Raw genomic sequence first — 18,293 nt, 5'->3', positions numbered from 1 at the left:
CCATCAATTCATTCATCCTCCCATCCATCCATCTCTATTCACTATCCCCCACCTGTCTGTCCATCCATACATTCCCCCTCATCCTCCCATTCACCCATCCACCTTTCCATCCATTTGTTCTCTATACATCCATTCATTCCCCATGCACTCATTTATTTTACAGCAAATCTTCACGATCAAGAAAAGCTCCCTTTCTCGGAAATATTCTGACTCTGTCCCTTCCAAAGAATCCCAACGACATAGGAGAAGGCCAGGTTTCTCATTGTGTAGTGTCAAGAGCAGGAAACCGTTCCTGTCTCACCCTTCCTTGGGTTGGGGATGGGGCTAGGGGCCTCAGAACTCCAGGTACCTCTCAAACTCCACCTTCAGGGCTGAGCTGCAGTCCCCGGTTCCTCCTCAAATCCGGGGCGGACCATTCAAACTGCGGGGCGCGTGCCTCAGGGGAGCCTCCTGAATGTGTGCGCTGTGGCTAGTCCTGAGTCATCTCTGCACGCGGTGGCCCCTTCTCTCTTAGGCTTCACAGGGAAGCAGATCGCTGCATCACAGGTGGTAAGGGAGGGGGGAAGGAGGGAAGAATTAGGGCTGAACCCGAGGAAGGCGCAGCTGCATTAGAAGTGATTTCACCGCGAGAGGCAGGGTGCCGGCAGGTGGCCAGGCGCTGGAGCTAAACTCCGGGAGCCAGGATGAGCGCCCTCCGTGCGGCAATGGGATTGCTGTTCCTGGGGATGCTTCGAGCCTTCCCAAAGGTAAGGAGATGACAGCAGCCCCAGACAGTGGCTGAAGCAGGGGAGGACAGGGCCACTCAAACTGGAGTGAGGGGGTGCAGGAGGCAACTGTAATATACACGTATCCACAGGTGGGTGGATAAACTGAAGGGCAAAAGCAGAGTGCCTCCTTTTCACACCCGCAGATGGCTGGGAGTAGTTCATTCATTCACCACGAGTTGAATTCAGGGCAAGAGAAAGCTGTTCGTGTCCCCTTACTGCAGGTCCAGTGGGGTTCCTGGATAGATGAAAAGAAACCTGTGTGGGCTATTTTGGCTGGAGGATGGTATCGGGCTGTTGATGCTTCCATTTAAGCTGGAAGGTCTCAGGAAAGAGAGCAGGGAGTGGATGAGGAGCAGAGGTGAGGATCTGGCCAGCCAGTGGTGTGGGCTGGGTGCCTTGGAGCACATGGTGGACACTTGTCCCTGAGGAAAGTCTGTGGTGTCTCTGGCTCCGTTGTTGGAAGCCCCAGAAATGAGTCTGGGCAATGAGTTAGGAAAACTGGACACTTCCTAGAGGCCAACACCACACTAGGCAATAGGATGTGGGAAGGACAGGGGACTCAGATGGGACTTCGTGGAACCTAGGGTCTGCATGGGGAAAAAGGCTCATGGTTGAATGGAAGCTGGGGGAGGGGAGCCAAGGGACAGCAGCAGGCTGGTGTGGGCATGTGCTATCTCTGCTGTGGAGGTGTGAAGAAAAGGGTGGGCTGAGGTGAGAGGGAGATGGTAGGAAAGTGGCCCTTCCATCTCCAATGGGCAGTGGGACATGGGCCCCGGAGAGGGCAGAGGTGAGCAGAGGACCCCCCCCCTCGCCCTCTCAAGCCCCAAGCCTTCGTCTGGGGAAGGTAGGAGTTTAGAGCAATAGGACCCTGGGCGATAAAGGGAAGGGTGTGAGGTGAAAGTTGGGAAGCTTGGCCAGTACGTGAAGCACATCTGCATCCTTTAGTCTACAGACTAAGAGGCAGGAACGCACACTCATGTACATGGGGAGGTCAGAATTGAACTCAGGTCATCAGGGTTGGCAGCAAGCACCTTTACTGGCGGAACCATCTTGTATATCTGTGAAAGCACTTTTAAAGTTAAAATAAACAATGTACTTAATACCATCTGGAATATGTGAAAATATCCCAAACAAAAGCTGTAAGTGCTCTGACAAAGCTGATTGTCTTACACTGATTCCTTCCGAGCGGTAACCATGTTCTTGCTTTACTGTTTTATTTACAGGCTTCTACAAATGCATATCTGTATTTGGATCACTTTTTATCAAAATACACAGAGGGTTTTGTTTTGTTTTTGATAAGGTCTCTTTTAGCTCAGGCTGGCCTCCAACTTGCTGTGTAGACAAGGATGGTCTTGAACTAGTTCCCCTCCCTCCCCTCCACTTCCTGGTTGCTTAGATTCCATGTTTGACATATGCAGTGTGTGAGATTGCCAGGGCTTTGGGTGTGCTAGGCAAGCATAGTTTGTCTTTGTTTTTATTTTGAGATAGGGTCTGTGTAGCTCAGGTTGGTCTTGAACTCCAGGTAGTCAAGGATGTCTGCAAATACCTAATCTTTCTGCCGGGACCTCTAGAGTGCTGGGTATATTTCAGGGATGCCCCACAGCCACACCCAATCATGAGTCTTCATTGGCTTTGACAGAGTCTACAATAGGTCTTGGAGAGCAGACCATCTGCCCATTCACACCCCTGGTGAGTGGACAATGAGGTTCCCAGCACTATTGTTTTGTTTTGTTTTTTTATGAGATGGGGTCTCACTCTGTCCTCCTGGTTGGCCTAGAACTTGATGTGTAGACCAGGCTGGCCTTGAACTGACAGATTGGCCAGCCTCTGCCTCTCAAATGCTGGGAGTAAAGGCATGCACCAGCTGGTGGCCCCATCCCTGACTTTTGTGTGTTGCTGTCTGGGGAGTGAGGGTGGTTCTTTCCTAGAGAAGAAACAAGAAATGCTGGTGGTTGACAGGGCAGACGTGCACTGGAGTGAAATGACATGCCGTCCAGAGTGCTGGGCAATGTCCTTTCCCACAACAGTGTAAAACAATAGCAGCTTCCCACATCCTAACCGACGACGCTTGATCTTATCAGTCTCTATTTTGTGGTCTTGAATGGGGCTGTATCCTTCTCATGTTAATTTGCATTTCCCAGTGACTGTAGGCTGAACATCAAATCTCAAGTCTGTAGGCCTTTCATGACAGGACTTGGGGCATCTGTGGGGGAGGAGCTGCCTGCCAAGGAGGTTCTCCATTCTGGTCCCTCAAGACTCCTGTCACCCTTCCTGTCCAGTTGAGGCTTGGAATCCTATTTAAAAACAACAACAACAACAACAACAACAACAACAAGCAAACAAAACTAAAACAAACAACTATTTAAAGTTGGGCATGGTGGTATGTGACTTAATTCTAGCTCTCAGGAGACAGAGGGAGATGGACTTCTGTAAGTTCAAGGCCAATATATGTAGAGAGACCCTGTCTCAAAAAAAACAAAACCCAAACCAACCAACTAACCCCCCCCCCAAAAAAAAACCTGTTTAAAAAAGCACTACACACCTAGAATCCCAGCACTTGGGAGGCTGAGGCAAGAAGGAGCCAAAGTCTGAAGGGAGGGCCAGCAAGATGGCTCAGCAGGTAAAGGTAACTAACTCTTGGGCATTGTTCTCTGATCTCCACATGTACATGGTGGCTCATGTGTGAGAATACTCACACATATGTACATGCACACAAAATAAATAGAATAGAATTTTTTTTTTTTTAAGTTCTGTGGTAGTCTGGGCTACATAGAAAGTTCCTGTCTTTAAAAAAATTTTTGGTCTGGAATTTCAAATCCTTTTTCCCAACTCCTTCTGCTTTTTCTCAGCCTTTGTCACTCTGTGGCAGCATGGTTTCTGAGAAAGAGACGGGCCTTGTTTTGTAATATTATCCGGGACTCATGTGGCACAAGTCCAGAGAGACAGTTCCCCCAGGCTCCATTCTTTTCTTCCAGGCTCTCTGGGATGGTATAGGGCCCTGACTTCGGGTGAATTCCATGGGTTTAGAATTCCCCTTACATCTTCCCAGCTCTGTCCTGCCCCCAGCTCCAGCCTGAGTTCCCTCCTCCAGCTTTGGCTTGGTCAAGGTTCCCATAGGGGAATTCTCATGAATGAGTCTTTGCAGCCTGCTACTGGACTACCACTGGTGGAGCATGCCCAGTGGACATTAAGGTGACCCTGGTATACGACAGATGGCAAGAGAGCTTTCTTGGATTCTGGTGGGTAAAGTGACTTCTAAAACCAGTCAAACCCTGCCTGGAGGCAGAATTCCACGCGATGCCCCAGAAACCAATATGGGAAGAGGTGGGCCGAAGGAGACTATGGCTTCTCTTAGTTAAAGGTTGCCTTGCTCGGTTGAGATGCATGCAGCAGCAGAGCTCGGAGGCCAAGGCAGGGCAGCCGCATTACTCAGCTTGAGAGCAGATCTGCTGGGACTAGAGCAACCAACCCTTCCTGGAAGTTTCTGCGGCTCCCACTCATATCTGACCCAAGGGCTTCGTGAGTAGATGTGATTCATTTCTAGGTCTGCGCACAGCATCTGCTGCATCTCAGGACAGAGGGAAAGTCGGCGAGCCCTTGAGGCCGGGGGTCCTTGCATGGGCAGCATGTTTGGGCCTGTGCGATTCTGCTGAACTGTGCCCTGACCTAGGGGATGGCCTATCTAAGATTGCAGCCTGTAGTTTTCCAAGTGGAAGTCCTAGCTGGACATGCAGACTAGGCAGCCTTTCAGAGGACACACCAGACACACACACACACACACACACACACACACACACACACACACCATGCACACATACACACATACACACACACATACACACACACACACACACACACACACACACACACACGCATGCACATGCACGCATACACAAACACACACACACACACACACACACACACACACACAGGGAGGGATCAGTCCAAGAGGGATTAGCAGAAGAGCTTGGGCTAGGAAGTGGGAATGGGAAGAAGGTGGTGAGTGTGGCCAGCCCAAAGTGGCAGGGAAGGAGCACTGTGAGGAGGCGGCAGGGGAGGAGTCCGGTGGTGCAGACCTCAGCGGGCTGTGGCCCCCGCTATCACTGGTCAGCCCAATCAGATGCCACATCTTCCTTACCAGCAGGAGCCAGCGACTGCAGCCGTTGGGAGCGGGGCAAGCAGAGGTGGGGTTGTGGGGGATTCTAGCCGTATCCGGGGGTGGACACCTGGCTGGAGGGGGGGGCAAGCCTGAGGAGACACAGCAGGTGTTTGGGAGGAACACACATGGTCTATTTTTGCCCAGGTTCAGGTGTCAAGTGGGTGTTCAAGTGTGGACTCTTCAAGAGAGTTCAGTTTCTGCTCTAGATCTCTAGTGTCAGAGTGACTGCAGAATTCCCTGTGCATTCTGGGTCAGCGCTGAGGGGTATCAGCCCTTCTCACTGGAACTGTCTTACTTACTAAGGTAGCCTGAGGCTCCATGTATTCTGGGCACCTTTCGTCCTATTGATTCTTGCCAGCCCAGGGGTAGTCCCTCTCTCTTTTAAACTTGTTTTGTATGTGTTGGTGTTTTGCCTGCGTGTATGTTGGTGAGAAGGTGTCAGATCACCTGGAACTGGAGCTACAGACAAGTGTGAGCTGCCATCTAGGTGCTGGGAATTGAACCCAGGTCCTCTGCAAGAGCAGCCCGTGCTCCTAACTGCTGAGCCATCTCTCCAGCCTGGGGTAGGCTCTTTCATCAGCCTGGTGGCATTGTATTAGTTTCCTTTTGCTGCTGTAATGAACTGTCACAAATTTGGTGGCCGGGAGTAACACAGGTATATAATTTAATGGCTCTGGAGGGTGGGAGGCTGAAAGGAGATCTCAGAATTGTGTTTGTGTTAGAAAGGCTCCAGGGGCCTCCTTGTCCTTCCCAGCCGCTTCCTCCACCCTCATCTCTCCAGGGCTCTGGCCCACCTGCCTGCATCTTCTAAAGACTTTGCAGTCTCATTGGGTCCCATGGAGGCGAACTAAACGTTCACTAAAACTTACATGGAGACCTGACCAGGTTCCTTGAGAATTACATCAATGTCTTCTAATACCTGACAACTTCCTGCCACGTTCCTCTGCGCCCCCCCCCCCCCACTGACAGTCTAGGCTGCCTGATAACTCACTAGGCCTCCTGATAACTCACTATGCAGTCTGTAATCATAGCCTCCTGATAGCTCACTAGACCTCCTGATAACTCACTAGGCTGCCTGATAACTCACTAGGCCTCCTGATAACTCACTAGGCTGCCTGATAACTCACTAGGCCTCCTGATAACTCACTAGGCCTCCTGATAACTCACTAGGCTGCCTGATAACTCACTAGGCCTCCTGATAACTCACTAGGCTGCCTGATAACTCACTAGGCCTCCTGATAACTCACTAGGCTGCCTGATAACTCACTAGGCCTCCTGATAACTCACTAGGCCTCCTGATAACTCACTATGTAGCCAAAGCTGGCCTTGAAATCCAAATTCTCCCAAGTTCTGGGATCACAGGCATGTATCACCATCCCAATTCTTTCTTTCTTTTTTAATTAAATTTATTCATCTATTTTACATTCTGACCAGTTCCCCCTCCCTCCTCTCCTCCCATCACCCCCAATTCTTTCTTTATGATTGCAGTCACTTATTTGTGTATATGTCTGTGTGAACAAGCATGCTGTGGTGTGCATGTGGAGGTCAGAGGACAACCTACAGAAGCTGGTTCTCTTCTTTCACCGTGTGGGTCCTGGGGCTTGAAGTCATCAGGCTTGGCAGCCAGCACCTTTACCTACTGAGGACTTCAGTGATGCTGAGACTGTATGAATCCTCAAGTGGGAGATCCCTGGGGATTGGGAGGGTGGGCTCCAGCGAACGTCACTGGTCCTTACAGCAAAGAGTTTGGAGAGGATGTGGAAGAAGTAGATAGGTGTCTGAGGACTTGGCCTGCCATTGCTGGCTTTGCAGATGGAAGATGTGGCCTAGCCTGGTAGTATGTGCTTTTTGTAACAACATACACGAGGCTGAGTGCTTCAGAGAGGTTTTTTGTGGGACTGGCAAGATGGTTCAGTGGGTGAAAGCATTTATTGCACAAGCCTGATGCCCTAGAACCAACACAGAAGCATGCTCCTGTAATCCCAGAGGAGATGGGAGGTGGGGATGGTCGATGCCGGGGGAAACAATGAAAGAGCCTGCTTGAAGAAGGAAGGAGAAAACCAACTCCTGAGAGCTGTCTTCTTACCTCCACAAGTGCATGTGGTATGTATGTGACTGTGTGCACATGCACTCTCTCTCTCTCTCTCTCTCTCTCTCACACACACACACACATATTCACATACACTCTCATATACATGCACACACTCACATACACTCTCATATACATGCACTGACACACAAACACACACTCACTCTCATACATATATACACATACACTCACACACAGACATCATCATCATCAATATTTTATATGTAGAACATTTTTTAAAAAGAGGTTTCTGGGATGGAGAGATGTCTCAGCCATTAAAGGCTAGGCTCACAACCAAAAAAGAGGTTTCTTTGGCTCCTCATTATGGGGTCTGGAAAGTCTAAACAGTTTGGTACCAGCACCCTGTGGCACAGGAACTCAGACATGCAGTTTCAAAGATCCCTTGGCAGAGGCTGGAGAGATACTGAGTGGTTAAGAGCACTTGTTGCTCTTGCAGAGGACCAGGTTTCGAGTCTTGACACCCACATGGTGGTTCGTAACCATCCATAATTCAAGTTCCAGGGGATCCAGTGCCCTCTTCTGACCTCCACAGGCATAAAGCACACATGTGGTGCACATACTACATGCAAACAAAACACGCACACATAAAATAAGATGAATACATCTATAGAAAAAAAAAAGCTTCCAATGGTAGCCAGACCCAGTGGTACAGGTCTGTAATCTCAGGAGGCTGATGCAGGAGGATCCCAAGTTCAAGACCGGCCTGGGCAACTTCATGAGACCTTTGAAATAAACTAGAGGATGAACAAGGGGAGCTGGAAATGTAATTCTGTGACAGAGTGCTTGCCCAGCACGTACCAGGACATAGGTTCTTCTCAAGTACCATAGAAAGGAAGCCAATAAAACAAAGACCTTTCAGGGCTGGAGAGATGCCTCAGCTGTTAAAAGGCTAGGTTCACAACTTAAAATGAAGACCTTTCTGGTGCCTGAATTGTGAGTGGGATGTGGGGACAGGGTGAGTATGAGAGGACCCTCAGATGGCAGGAAGGTGAGAAGGAGCTGGTGGGCTGGGATGGGGTAAAACCACAATTCAGGTAGAGGCAGGGGCAGGTGGGAATGAGGGGAAGGAAGCATCTCAGAATGCAGCTGAGCCTGGGGCAGTAGGGACAGGAATGGGGGTCTCAGACCACTGGGTGCAGCCACACCTGCAGCCAAAAGCAGCCAGGCCTGTGGGCGGGAGCATTGGCCAGGGTGGTTCAAGTCCTGCCTGCAACATTCAAAAACAGGGTCTCATATATCTCAGGTTGGCCTTGAACTCTCAATCTGTAGCCAAGGATGCACTTCTGATCCCCCTGCCTTTACCTCCTTGGTGCTGGGATTGCGCTGGGATTGCAGACATCGACTGCCACACCTGGCTGATGTGGTACTGGGGCTAGAACAGAGAGCTTTGTATGCAGACACTCTACCAACCCAGCTACATCGCCAGCCCCAGTTTCTTATCTTCTCTGCATCTCAGTTTCCCCATCTTTAAAATGGGGTGAAGCTGGCTTTTCCTGGGGAGGAGGCAGCATTTGAAATTCTTCCCTTCCAGCCTGTCTCACATTTTCTTTCAAAAACAAAAACAACAAAAACAAAACCGTTATGTATATGTGTATGTGTGTGTATGTGTGTGTTGTGTGTGTGTGTATGTGTGTGTGTATGTGTGTGTATGTGTATGTGTGTGTGTGTGTGTGTGTGTGTATGTGTGTGTGTGTGTGTGTATGTTTTTGTTGTGTGTGTATGTTGTTGTATGTGTTGTGTTTGTGTTTTTTTTTTTGTGTTTGTTGTGTATTTTGTGTTGTGTATGTGTGTGTGTGTGTTGTGTGTGTGTGTGTGTATGTATGTGTATGTGTGTGTGTGTGTGTGTGTGTGTGTATGTAGGTGTCCTGGAGGCCAGAAGAGGGCATCAGATCCCCTGGAGTTGGAGTTACAGGCAGGTGAAAGTTGCCTAATGTGGGTACTGGGAACCAAACAGGTCCTCAGGAGCATTAGGGTGTTGTGCATAGAGGTGGCGTGAGGGCCTCACCTCTTCAGTTCCGCCCAGCGCCGGCCTGTTTGGGGATTTTGCTTCGACATGACTTAGTTCCCACAGGTATGGCCCAGCTGTTCTCTTTCTCTCTCTCTATTGGCTGATGCCAGGTGGGACTTTCTAAACATGAAATTTACCAGGTCTGCCAGAGAAAACCAAACCAACTTGAAAACAGTCCCGCAGATGGTGAGGTTTTGGGGTATTCTTTCATTCTAGGGCTGCTCAGGCAGGGCCTCAGCCTCTGGTCGCATACTTCAGCACTCTGTGGACATGGCACTTTGCCTTGAGCCTATGGGGAACCCCACCTAAAAGCATCCTCCCCTTGGTTCGTGGCCTTCCCCCACCCACTCTTCCCTTCTGACCCCCCTCTTCCCTCCCAGGCAAAGGCCAGAGCCCAGCTGCTCAGTCTCCTCCCTCCCACTCCCTAAAGGACATCGGAGTTGGCCGGTGGCTGTCTGGGCCCATCTCCAATGGCAGTGGTGGCCCCTCACAGTTCAGAGTGTAGGACTGCCATAAACAGACACTGAGGCTGGTGCCACCTCTCTGCCAGGGTCCCTGGTGGAGGTCAGAGGACAGATCAGGAGTTGGTTCCGCCATGTGTGTGCTGGGGGTTCAAAGCCAGGTGGTCAGATTTAGCAGCAAGCAGCACATTTTCCCCCAGCCATCTCATCAGCCGTCACAAGACTTTGTTAATGTAACCCTGTATTTCTGCCTCTTCCAAAGTGATGAGAACGACGGTAAGAATTCCCTGAGGAGCCGGGCAGCGTTGGCGCACGCCTTTAATCCCAGCACTCGAGAGGCAGAGGCAGGAGGATCTTTGTGAGTTCGAGGCCAGCCTGGGCTACAGAGCGAGATCCAGGGCAGGCACCAAAACTACACAGAGAAACCCTGTTTCGAAAACAAAACAAAACAACAACAAAAAGTTCTTGAAGCTGTGCAGAAGGCTGGCTCCGTGGCCTGGGAGCATTCAGGTTGGGCTTTGGGGCTCCACGTGGCCTGTGGTTCAGTCCCTTTGTGGGACTAGGAGAACCAGCGCCTTTCTCTCAAAGTCGCATCTGGGGCTCCCTCCATGGGGCTCTGAGTGGCAGGCTCCCATTGCCTCCCTGGATAGTGAGAGGACAGCACACCCTGCTGGCAGGCTGTGAACTTACTCAGAATTTTAGAAAAGAGACGCCCCCCCCAGCCCCTTACACCCCCCACCCCACCCCCAGCCTCTACACCCCCCCAACATCCTGAGCTTTTGTTATTCGGGTGCCATGGTTAACTGCGTCCAGGCACGGTGACATCCATATAAATCCCTGCTACTCAGAAGGCTGAGGCCTGAGAAACTTCTGTTAGTAGCCAGCTTTGGCTACACAGAATGACCCTGTGTCAACACAGCAAAGCAAAACAAACAACCTGTGTTCTAATTTTATTGGCTATTCAAATATTGCCCATTAGGGTGATCTCTGCCCTCACATTCCTCGGCAGCCTATAATTCAAACACTGAGGTTTATTTGTTTAATGTTGCTGGGGTTTAAACCTAGGGCCTCACTCATTCTAGAAAGGCACTCTACCGCTGGACTATATCCTCTTCCGCTGATCCCAAGTCCTTTTATTTTGAGATAAAATTTCACCTTATCTCCACCAGGTACCCAGGCTGGACTTGAATTTATGATCCTGTTGCCTCTGTCTCCTGAGTGCTGGAACTATATTCACAGGCTTTTTTTTTTTTTTAAACCTTTTGAGACAGGGTCTCAGTAGCCCACAATGGCCTTAAACTTGGTATATGGTTGAGGGAGACCTTGAGCCCTTAATCTTGCAGTGTCTGCCTTCGGAGAGCTGGATTACAGGTATGCGTCAGCATGTCTAGCTCTGAGTTGACATTTTTATTATTATTTATGTGAGCCAACTGATGTGGGTCCAGGATTTGAACTCTGGTCCTCATCATAGAGTAGAAAGCACTTTTTTTTTTTCTTTTTTGGTTTTTCTGAGACAGGGTTTCTCTGTGTAGCCCTGGCTGTCCTGGAACTCACTCTATAGACCAGGCTAGCCTTGAATGCAGAGATCTACTTGCCTCTGCGTCCCTCTGAGTGCTGAGACTAAAGGTGTGAGCCACCACTGCCCGGCTGAATAGTAAGCAGTAAGCACTCTTGAGCTGAGCCGTCTCTTCAGTATCTGTACTGACATTTAAAAATGTGTAAATAGCTACACAGAGAAACCCTGTCTCAGAAAAACCTAAATAAATAAATAAACAATGCGTAAATTGAGCCGGGTGGTGGTGGCACACTCAAAGGGAGGCAGAGGCAAGTGGATCTCTGTTAGTTCGAGGCCAGCCTGGTGTACAAAGTGAGTTCCAGGACAGCCAGGCTACACAGAGAGACCCTGTCTCAAAAAACACACAAACAAACAACAAACAAACAAACAAAAAACCCCAAAATTTGTAATTTGTAGAAAGTCCCTTAGTTTTGAGTCATGATTTGATATGGATTATGGGGTGACATGTTGATCTTTCTGGTACACTGGACTTTTTAAAGATAGCCTGTGGCTGAGAAGGGAGAAAATGGAGACCTGGCAAGGCTTGAATCTCCTGTTGGCTCCTGGTTGCTGTGTGAGTTTGGGCAGACAGCTGTGCCTCTCTGGGTTGCAGTTTTCTTATCTGTACAGCAGGAGTTGGACAAAAGCAGGCCGGATTTGAAGGAGTGATACCCGGTACCACACCCCCACTGACCAGGGGGGGACAGCAGGGAGGTACAAAGACAGATGGCTCTCAGATGTCCCAGTCCCAGGGCCACACTCACTCAGACTCTTTAGCTATCAGTGAGATGATGGGGCAGGCCAGCAGGGAAAGCCCAGGCAAGGACACAGAACTTTCCCACACTCGAAGGCCCCCACAGGGCTGAGTCCGACCTTACAGCTCAGGAAGCTCTACCTCAGGTTTCTGTGTACACTCACACAAACGACAGCTGGTGCTGCATGGAGGTTCCTGGGGTCCCCAGTGACCCGAGGAGAAAGAAGGACTGCTCCCCCAAGGAACCCAGACGAAATGAGAGCAGAGACACTCTGCGCCTCCTGACTGTGTTAGCCAAAAGCTCAGTGTCCATATATGCTGTGGTCGGAACCCAGGCTCCATACATGCTAGGCTCCACCGCTGAGCTACAGCCCAGCCCTCAAAGTTAGGTTATATTTATCATTTCAAGTGAGTACGATGACGTGGTTTCAGATGTGTCAAAAAAAAAAAAAAAAAAAGAGATGTAATTAACACCCACATACCCACTTCCAGCCACAGTGACCTTGGTGTTGCTCTCTGAAGTTTCCAGAAATATCTTTCTTTCTCTCTCCCATCCTTCCCCCACCCCCCTCCCAGGCTAGCAATATTCAGGATGTGTCTTCCCAAATCAAAATTAACCTAATCTAGAAAATTCCTTTCGGGTGTGCCCAGAGGCTTATCTCCTGGGCAATTCTAGATCTATCAGGTTGAAAATCAATGTTAACTGTGACAAAGCCTGTCTCACAGCAGGGTTTATGGTTCAAAGAACTCTAGAAAGCAGGAGTTTATTTCCAAGAATAAGTGAGGCCAGTGTTACTCATGAGAGAAATGCAAAGAAACCATAGCACTGCACCCCACCGAAGCTACTACTGCAGCTTGAAAACCCGCTTCAGTAACCGGCATGCATCGTTAAGTACCAGCAAGCACGCAGGACAGATGGCAGCCTCACACACTGCCGCTGACTGACAACAGGCGCAGGTGCTTGAAAAAAATCAGATGGAAAATCAGGCTAGGGGTGTGGCTCAGTCGGTAGGGTGCTTGCCCAGCATGCCTGGGACCCTGGGTTCCAGCTCCAGCTTACAACTGGGTGCAGTGGCACATGCCTGTAATTCCAGAACTTGGGAGGTAGGGGCAGAAGGACCAGGAGATCAAATTATCCTCGGTTAATGGTGAATTTCAGGTCAGCCTGACCTACATGAAAGTCTATCTAGAAAAGAAAGGGGGTCGGGGAAGAAAGAAAGGAAGAAAATTGGATTCCAGTCTATCAGAGCTGGCACTCATTTCATTACAGTTGTATTTGGAAATAAGTGCACAGGCTAGCACTTGCCTTTAATCCCAGCACTCAGGAGGCAGAGACAGGTGGAGCTCTGTGAGTTCAAGGCTAGCCTGGTCTGCATAGAACTTCTAGGACAGATGTTCTGTTATACTCATAGATAGGTGCCTAGTCCAGTCATCATCAGAGAGGCTGCCTCCAGCAGCTGATGGGAGCAGATGCAGAGACCCACAGTCAAACTTTAGGCAGAAAAAGAGTCCAGGTTGGAGGTCTCTACTGGGTCTCTCTCCTTGGAGATTGGGAAACCCCAAAGAAGAGGGAGAGGAGGAATTGTGGGAGCCAGAGGGGTTGAGGACACGGGGAGAGTATGCCCGGAATCAACTGAGCCGGGCTCATGGAGACTGAAGAGGTAATCACAAAGCCTGCGTGGGTGTGCTAGGCCCTCTGCATACGTGTTATGGCTGTTGGCTTTGTGTTTTGGGACAGCAGGAGTTGGGGTGTCTCTGACTCTTTTGCCTGCCATTGGGACCCCTTTTCTCCTACTGGTTGCCTTGCTCACCTTTGACATGAGAGTTTGTGCCTAGTCTTGTTACACCTTGTGCTCTTTCCTGGGAGCAGGGGCACTGGAGGGGAGGGACTGGGAGGAGTGGAGGTAGGGAAACTTCAGTCTGAATGTACTGTATGAGAGAAGAATAAGTAAAACTAACAGTAATTTAAAAAGACATTCTAAGACCCTCAGGGCTGCATATAGAGACCTTGTCTTAAAAAAAAAAAAAAAATGGGGCAGTGGTGGCACACGCCTTTAGTCCCAGCACTTGAGAGGCAGAGGCAGGTGGATCTCTGTGAGTTCAAGGCCAGCCTGGTCTACAAAGCAAGTTCCAGGACAACCAGTGCTACACAGAGAAACCCTGTCTCAGAAAACAACAAAACAAAACAAAACAAAAGCACTATTAGCATGGCAAGCAAAAGGTGAAAACAACCCAGTGTCCGTCTAGAGTACAACAGGCATCCATTAGCCATTACAAGGCCATGGGCATCGGTGGCTTCCAAAAAAGTGAATGATTCTTACTATTTAATACTGACTTAAAGAGGCCGATCACAGGGGCCTGGGGAGACGGCTCAATGGGGAAGTGTGTGCTACACAACACGAGGGTCTGGGTTCAGATCCCTCGAACCCACTTCAAAAGCTGGTGTGGTCACCAGTGCCTGCAGCCCCGATGCTGCAGGAGGAAGAAACAGGAAGATCGCTGAGACCTGCCAGATGTTGACCTGGCTTTGAGCTCAGTGAGACCCCTTCTCAAGGGAATAAAGTGGACAGTGACAGAGCAGGACATCTGATGTCCTCCTCTGGCTTCCAGACACACACACACACACACACACACACACACACACACACACACACACACGAGAGAGAGAGAGAGAGAGAGAGAGAGAGAGAGAGAGAGAGAGAGAGAGAGAGAGAGAGAGAGAGAGAGATTTTAAAGAGCAGCTGGCTGTAGGAGTGAATTCAAACAAAACACAATGATATAAACATGTTTGTTTTTTTTTTTTTTTTGAGACAGGGTCTCACGAGGCAGCCCTGACTGTTCTGGAACTCAGTCTGTAGATCAGGCTGACCTTGGACTCACAAAGATCATCCTGCCTCTGCCTCCTGAGTGCTGGGAGTAAAGTGTGTGCCACCATGTCCAACAAAACTCATTATTTTGTACACGAACTTTTTAAAAAGCTAGTTGCAAAAGAAAAGACTGGACAGTTTGATTGATGTCAAATTCAAGCGCAGAGAGAACTTACTAGTGGATGCAGAGGTGGGTTAATGCTTTCTTTCCAGAGGGGGTATTCAGAGTATGCTGGGTATAGGCGAGGTCCTGCCTGTGGAATCTGAGTACTTATCTACCTGGGTATGCAGAACTTCAAGCCATATGTAACTCTACCAGATGTTTTTACTGCTGAACCTGTTTCAGAAACAGGGGTGGGAGGCTTGTCAGCCCCCTGAAGGGGTGTGCCAGGTGAGACCAGCTGCAGCTATGGCTGAGAGCTTAAAGGGAGCTCAGAAAACTGGCTGGTGTGTGTGTGTGTGTGGGGGGGGGAGTGCCTGTGAGCAGAGCAGGGCATGGAGACTCCTGGGTGCTCCAGCCACAACTGAGCTGCCGTGAGCTCCGTGGGGAGATGTTGAGTCAGGGATTCTCTTCCTGACCTCTAAGACAATAGGACTCACCCTGGCCTTGACAGTGAGTGGACACCAGGCTTCCTGGGACCGCAGGGCACTGAGGATAGAAGTCTAGCCTTGTCTCATCAGTTTTTCCAACCTTCCAGGATCGACCACTCAAGACCACCTGTGCCGGAGACCCCAGCTACTACCCTGGGGAGGCTGCTGGGAGCTGCTGTTACCGCTGTCCCCCAGGTGAGTTGGGAACTGAGGGCAGGACACAGATTCCTTGTTTGGATGAATGACCCTCGTGGGTGATACACCCGGTGACAAGGTGGGGCTTGGGGAGGGCTGGATAGAAGCTAGCAAACACGGCCATGGTGGGGGACAGGTTTCCAAAGGCCGTCCCTAATGTCACAGGGTCTAGGGAAGAGCAAGGCCACGAAACAGGCTAGCTCGCCGCTGCCACAAGGATGCAAGACCTCCTCTAAGCGTTTGGTGTTGCCCATGCAGGGCTCCAGCCGCGAGCACTCCAGCGGCCATGCTGATTTCCTTTGTCTCAGCTTACTACTCACTCACTGTTGTCTGAATGAAAAAAAGAAATAGAAAGGAAAGGATGTGACTGCTCCTAGGTGTGGTGGAGGAGAAAGTTTGTTGTGGATAAAAGGGAGAGCACAGTCGGAGATGGAGACATCTGGGAGAGTCCAGAGTGGACATGACTCTGAGCCCGGCCATGTGAAGATGGGGAGGAGAAGGGAGAGGGCAGACAGGGGAGCCAGGGGCAGCAGCCAAGAGGGCAAAAGGTAAAAAAAAAAAAAAAAAAAAAAAAGGGAGAGATAACTAAAATGGTTGGATTACACAGGGAAGAGCCTCAGAGGAAGGGTAGCCTAGCCCCTGGGCTGGAGAGTTCAGGGTAGAGGATGGGGTAGGACAGCCATGCCGTGTAACAAGCTGGGATTGAGGGATGCTGGGAAAACCTGGTGACCAGGTTTGCTTTGATATGTTCATAGGCACCTCAGCCATTTGTCCCGGGTTTGAGACCCTAACATTGTCCCTGTTAGGCACTGGTTCTGTTTTGCAGCTAAGGCCGTTGGGGTTCATCGAGTTAAGTGACTTGCCCAGGGCCACAGAGCTGAGGCACTGGCAGCACCGGCTGGGGTTGGAGCCCCGGAATTTGTGACACCAGAATCTCAACGGCCAACCCCACCTCCCTCCCCGTGACCAGCTGTCATTTCTGGAGCTTGGAAACCCTTTGCAATTCATTTCCTTCTCTTCTCACTCCCTCCTTCCTCTCCCCCACTTGAATTTTTTTTTCATGTTATGTGTATGAGTGTTTTGCCTGCATGTATGTGTGTGCACTGCATGCATGTAGCTCTTGCATAGATCGGAATGGGTGTCGGATGTCCTGGAATTACAGGTGTTTGTGAGTGCTGGGACTTGAATCTGGGTCCTCTTCAAGAGCAGCAATTGCTCCTAACCACTGAGCTATATCCATGGCGGTCTTTTTTTTTTTTTGTGATAGGGTCTCATAAAATTTCCCAGGCTGGCCTTTAATTCAATCTGTAGCTCAGGTTGGTCTTGAACTTGCTGTCCTTCTGCCTCAGCATCGTTAGTGCCGGGACCGCAGTACATCACCTCTCCCTGACCTTTGCAATTCTTGTCTGCTCCAAGCCAGGACATGTGTTTGTCCTAGGGTGCTCTAGGCTGAAACTTTCTGGGGAAACAGGGCTTGCCTAACCATTGCTGGCTTCCTGGAATGCTCGCCCACCCCTAGCACAGCATGAGTTCTGGTGGAACACCAGGAAATAATTCTGGAACATTCTTCAGGCCTGAAGAGTAGAAAAGGGTTATGAAGCATTTTTGGTCCCCTGTAACTATGGTCAAAGGTTCCAAACACATGTGGGGGCTATTGGTGGCTGGGGTATGGGGTGACACTGTGGTGCGGTCTCTGAGCTCCAGGAATAAATGTCTATTTGGAAGAGACATTAGCTATGAAAGTTTCGGGTGGGTGGAAGTCTGTCACTGGCTCAGTGAACTGCCCCCTGCTTTTAGAACGGCAATGCATCCCAGGTAGGTCACTGTGTCTGGAGGGCTTCCTGTCGGTAGGGAGTAGCAGGCTTATGTACCCACTATTGAATCTTCCTAGGCACACTGTCTGGGGGTGGGGACAGGCAGTACTATACAAGGTCATTGGGGATGTGGCTGGGGCTGGCTAAGATTCTTGGACAGCTGTTCTTAGGCCTGTGTTCTCTGAACGACTCACGAGATAGGACTCCAGCCTTTCACAGGCCACCAGAAGTATTGGAGAAAGAACTTAATTGTGTCTACTCCCAAAAGTGATTTGAAAATGTCTTTGTGGGTCTTGAAAGATGGCTCGGTGGTTAAGAGCACTGCCTGCTCTTCCAGAGCACCCAGGTTCAGTTCCCACACCCTCATAGGCAGCTCACAACTGCCTGTGAAGTCCAGTGATAGGGGATCTGACGCCCTCTTCTGGCCTCTAAGGGTACCCACACACATGACATGCACTCATAAACACACACACACACACAGAAATAAATAAAATCAAAATTTAAATGTTCCCGTGACCAGTCTTTTATGACAACTTGACAAGGTGCCATGTAGTCAAGGCTGGCTTTGAACTTTGTGTGTAGCAGAGGTTGGCCTTGAACTCCTGATCCTTTTACCTCTGCCTCCTGAATGCTGGGACCACAGGCCTGTACCACCATACCCAGCTTCTCTCGGGTCCCTCCCCTCCCCCTGCTGGTCTCCCCCATCCAGCCTATCGTCCTCCCTATTCCTGTTGGAGTCCTCCTGGCCATTACTTTCCTCTGGTTAAGAAATGGAGAGCCAAAGGTCAACATTCTAGGGTGATTAGGTTTCTGTGGAGGGCTCTTCGATCTTCCTGGCTTGCAGTCTGACCTGCCCACCTTCCAGTGGTGTGTGCTCCCCTTTTCAGAGAGCCCCCCATTCTACGGGACTAGGGCTCCTTTATCTTTAGTGAATTCCTAAAACTGTCTCTCCAGATAGTTACATTGAAGATGAGGATTTCATGGGGGGCGGGGAGGCACAATTCTAGTCCAC

General features: G+C 50.0%; 1 protein-coding gene across 1 annotated transcript in view; it reads left to right on the top strand.

Moving 5' to 3' along the window:
- Positions 1-399: 399 nt before the first annotated feature.
- Tnfrsf8 (TNF receptor superfamily member 8) overlaps positions 400-18,293 on the top strand; it is a 52,632-nt gene continuing 34,738 nt past the window's right edge. Inside the window, exons 1-2 of the mRNA XM_028860149.2 lie at positions 400-746; positions 15,380-15,467. Coding sequence (XP_028715982.1) covers positions 684-746; positions 15,380-15,467 — 151 coding nt within the window. The 5' untranslated portion in view covers positions 400-683. The remainder of the gene's footprint in view (positions 747-15,379; positions 15,468-18,293) is intronic.

Source organism: Peromyscus leucopus, chromosome 2 (genome assembly GCF_004664715.2).
Source record: "Peromyscus leucopus breed LL Stock chromosome 2, UCI_PerLeu_2.1, whole genome shotgun sequence".
NCBI lineage: Eukaryota > Metazoa > Chordata > Mammalia > Rodentia > Cricetidae > Peromyscus > Peromyscus leucopus.
This window is presented reverse-complemented; position numbering and strand designations above follow the sequence as displayed.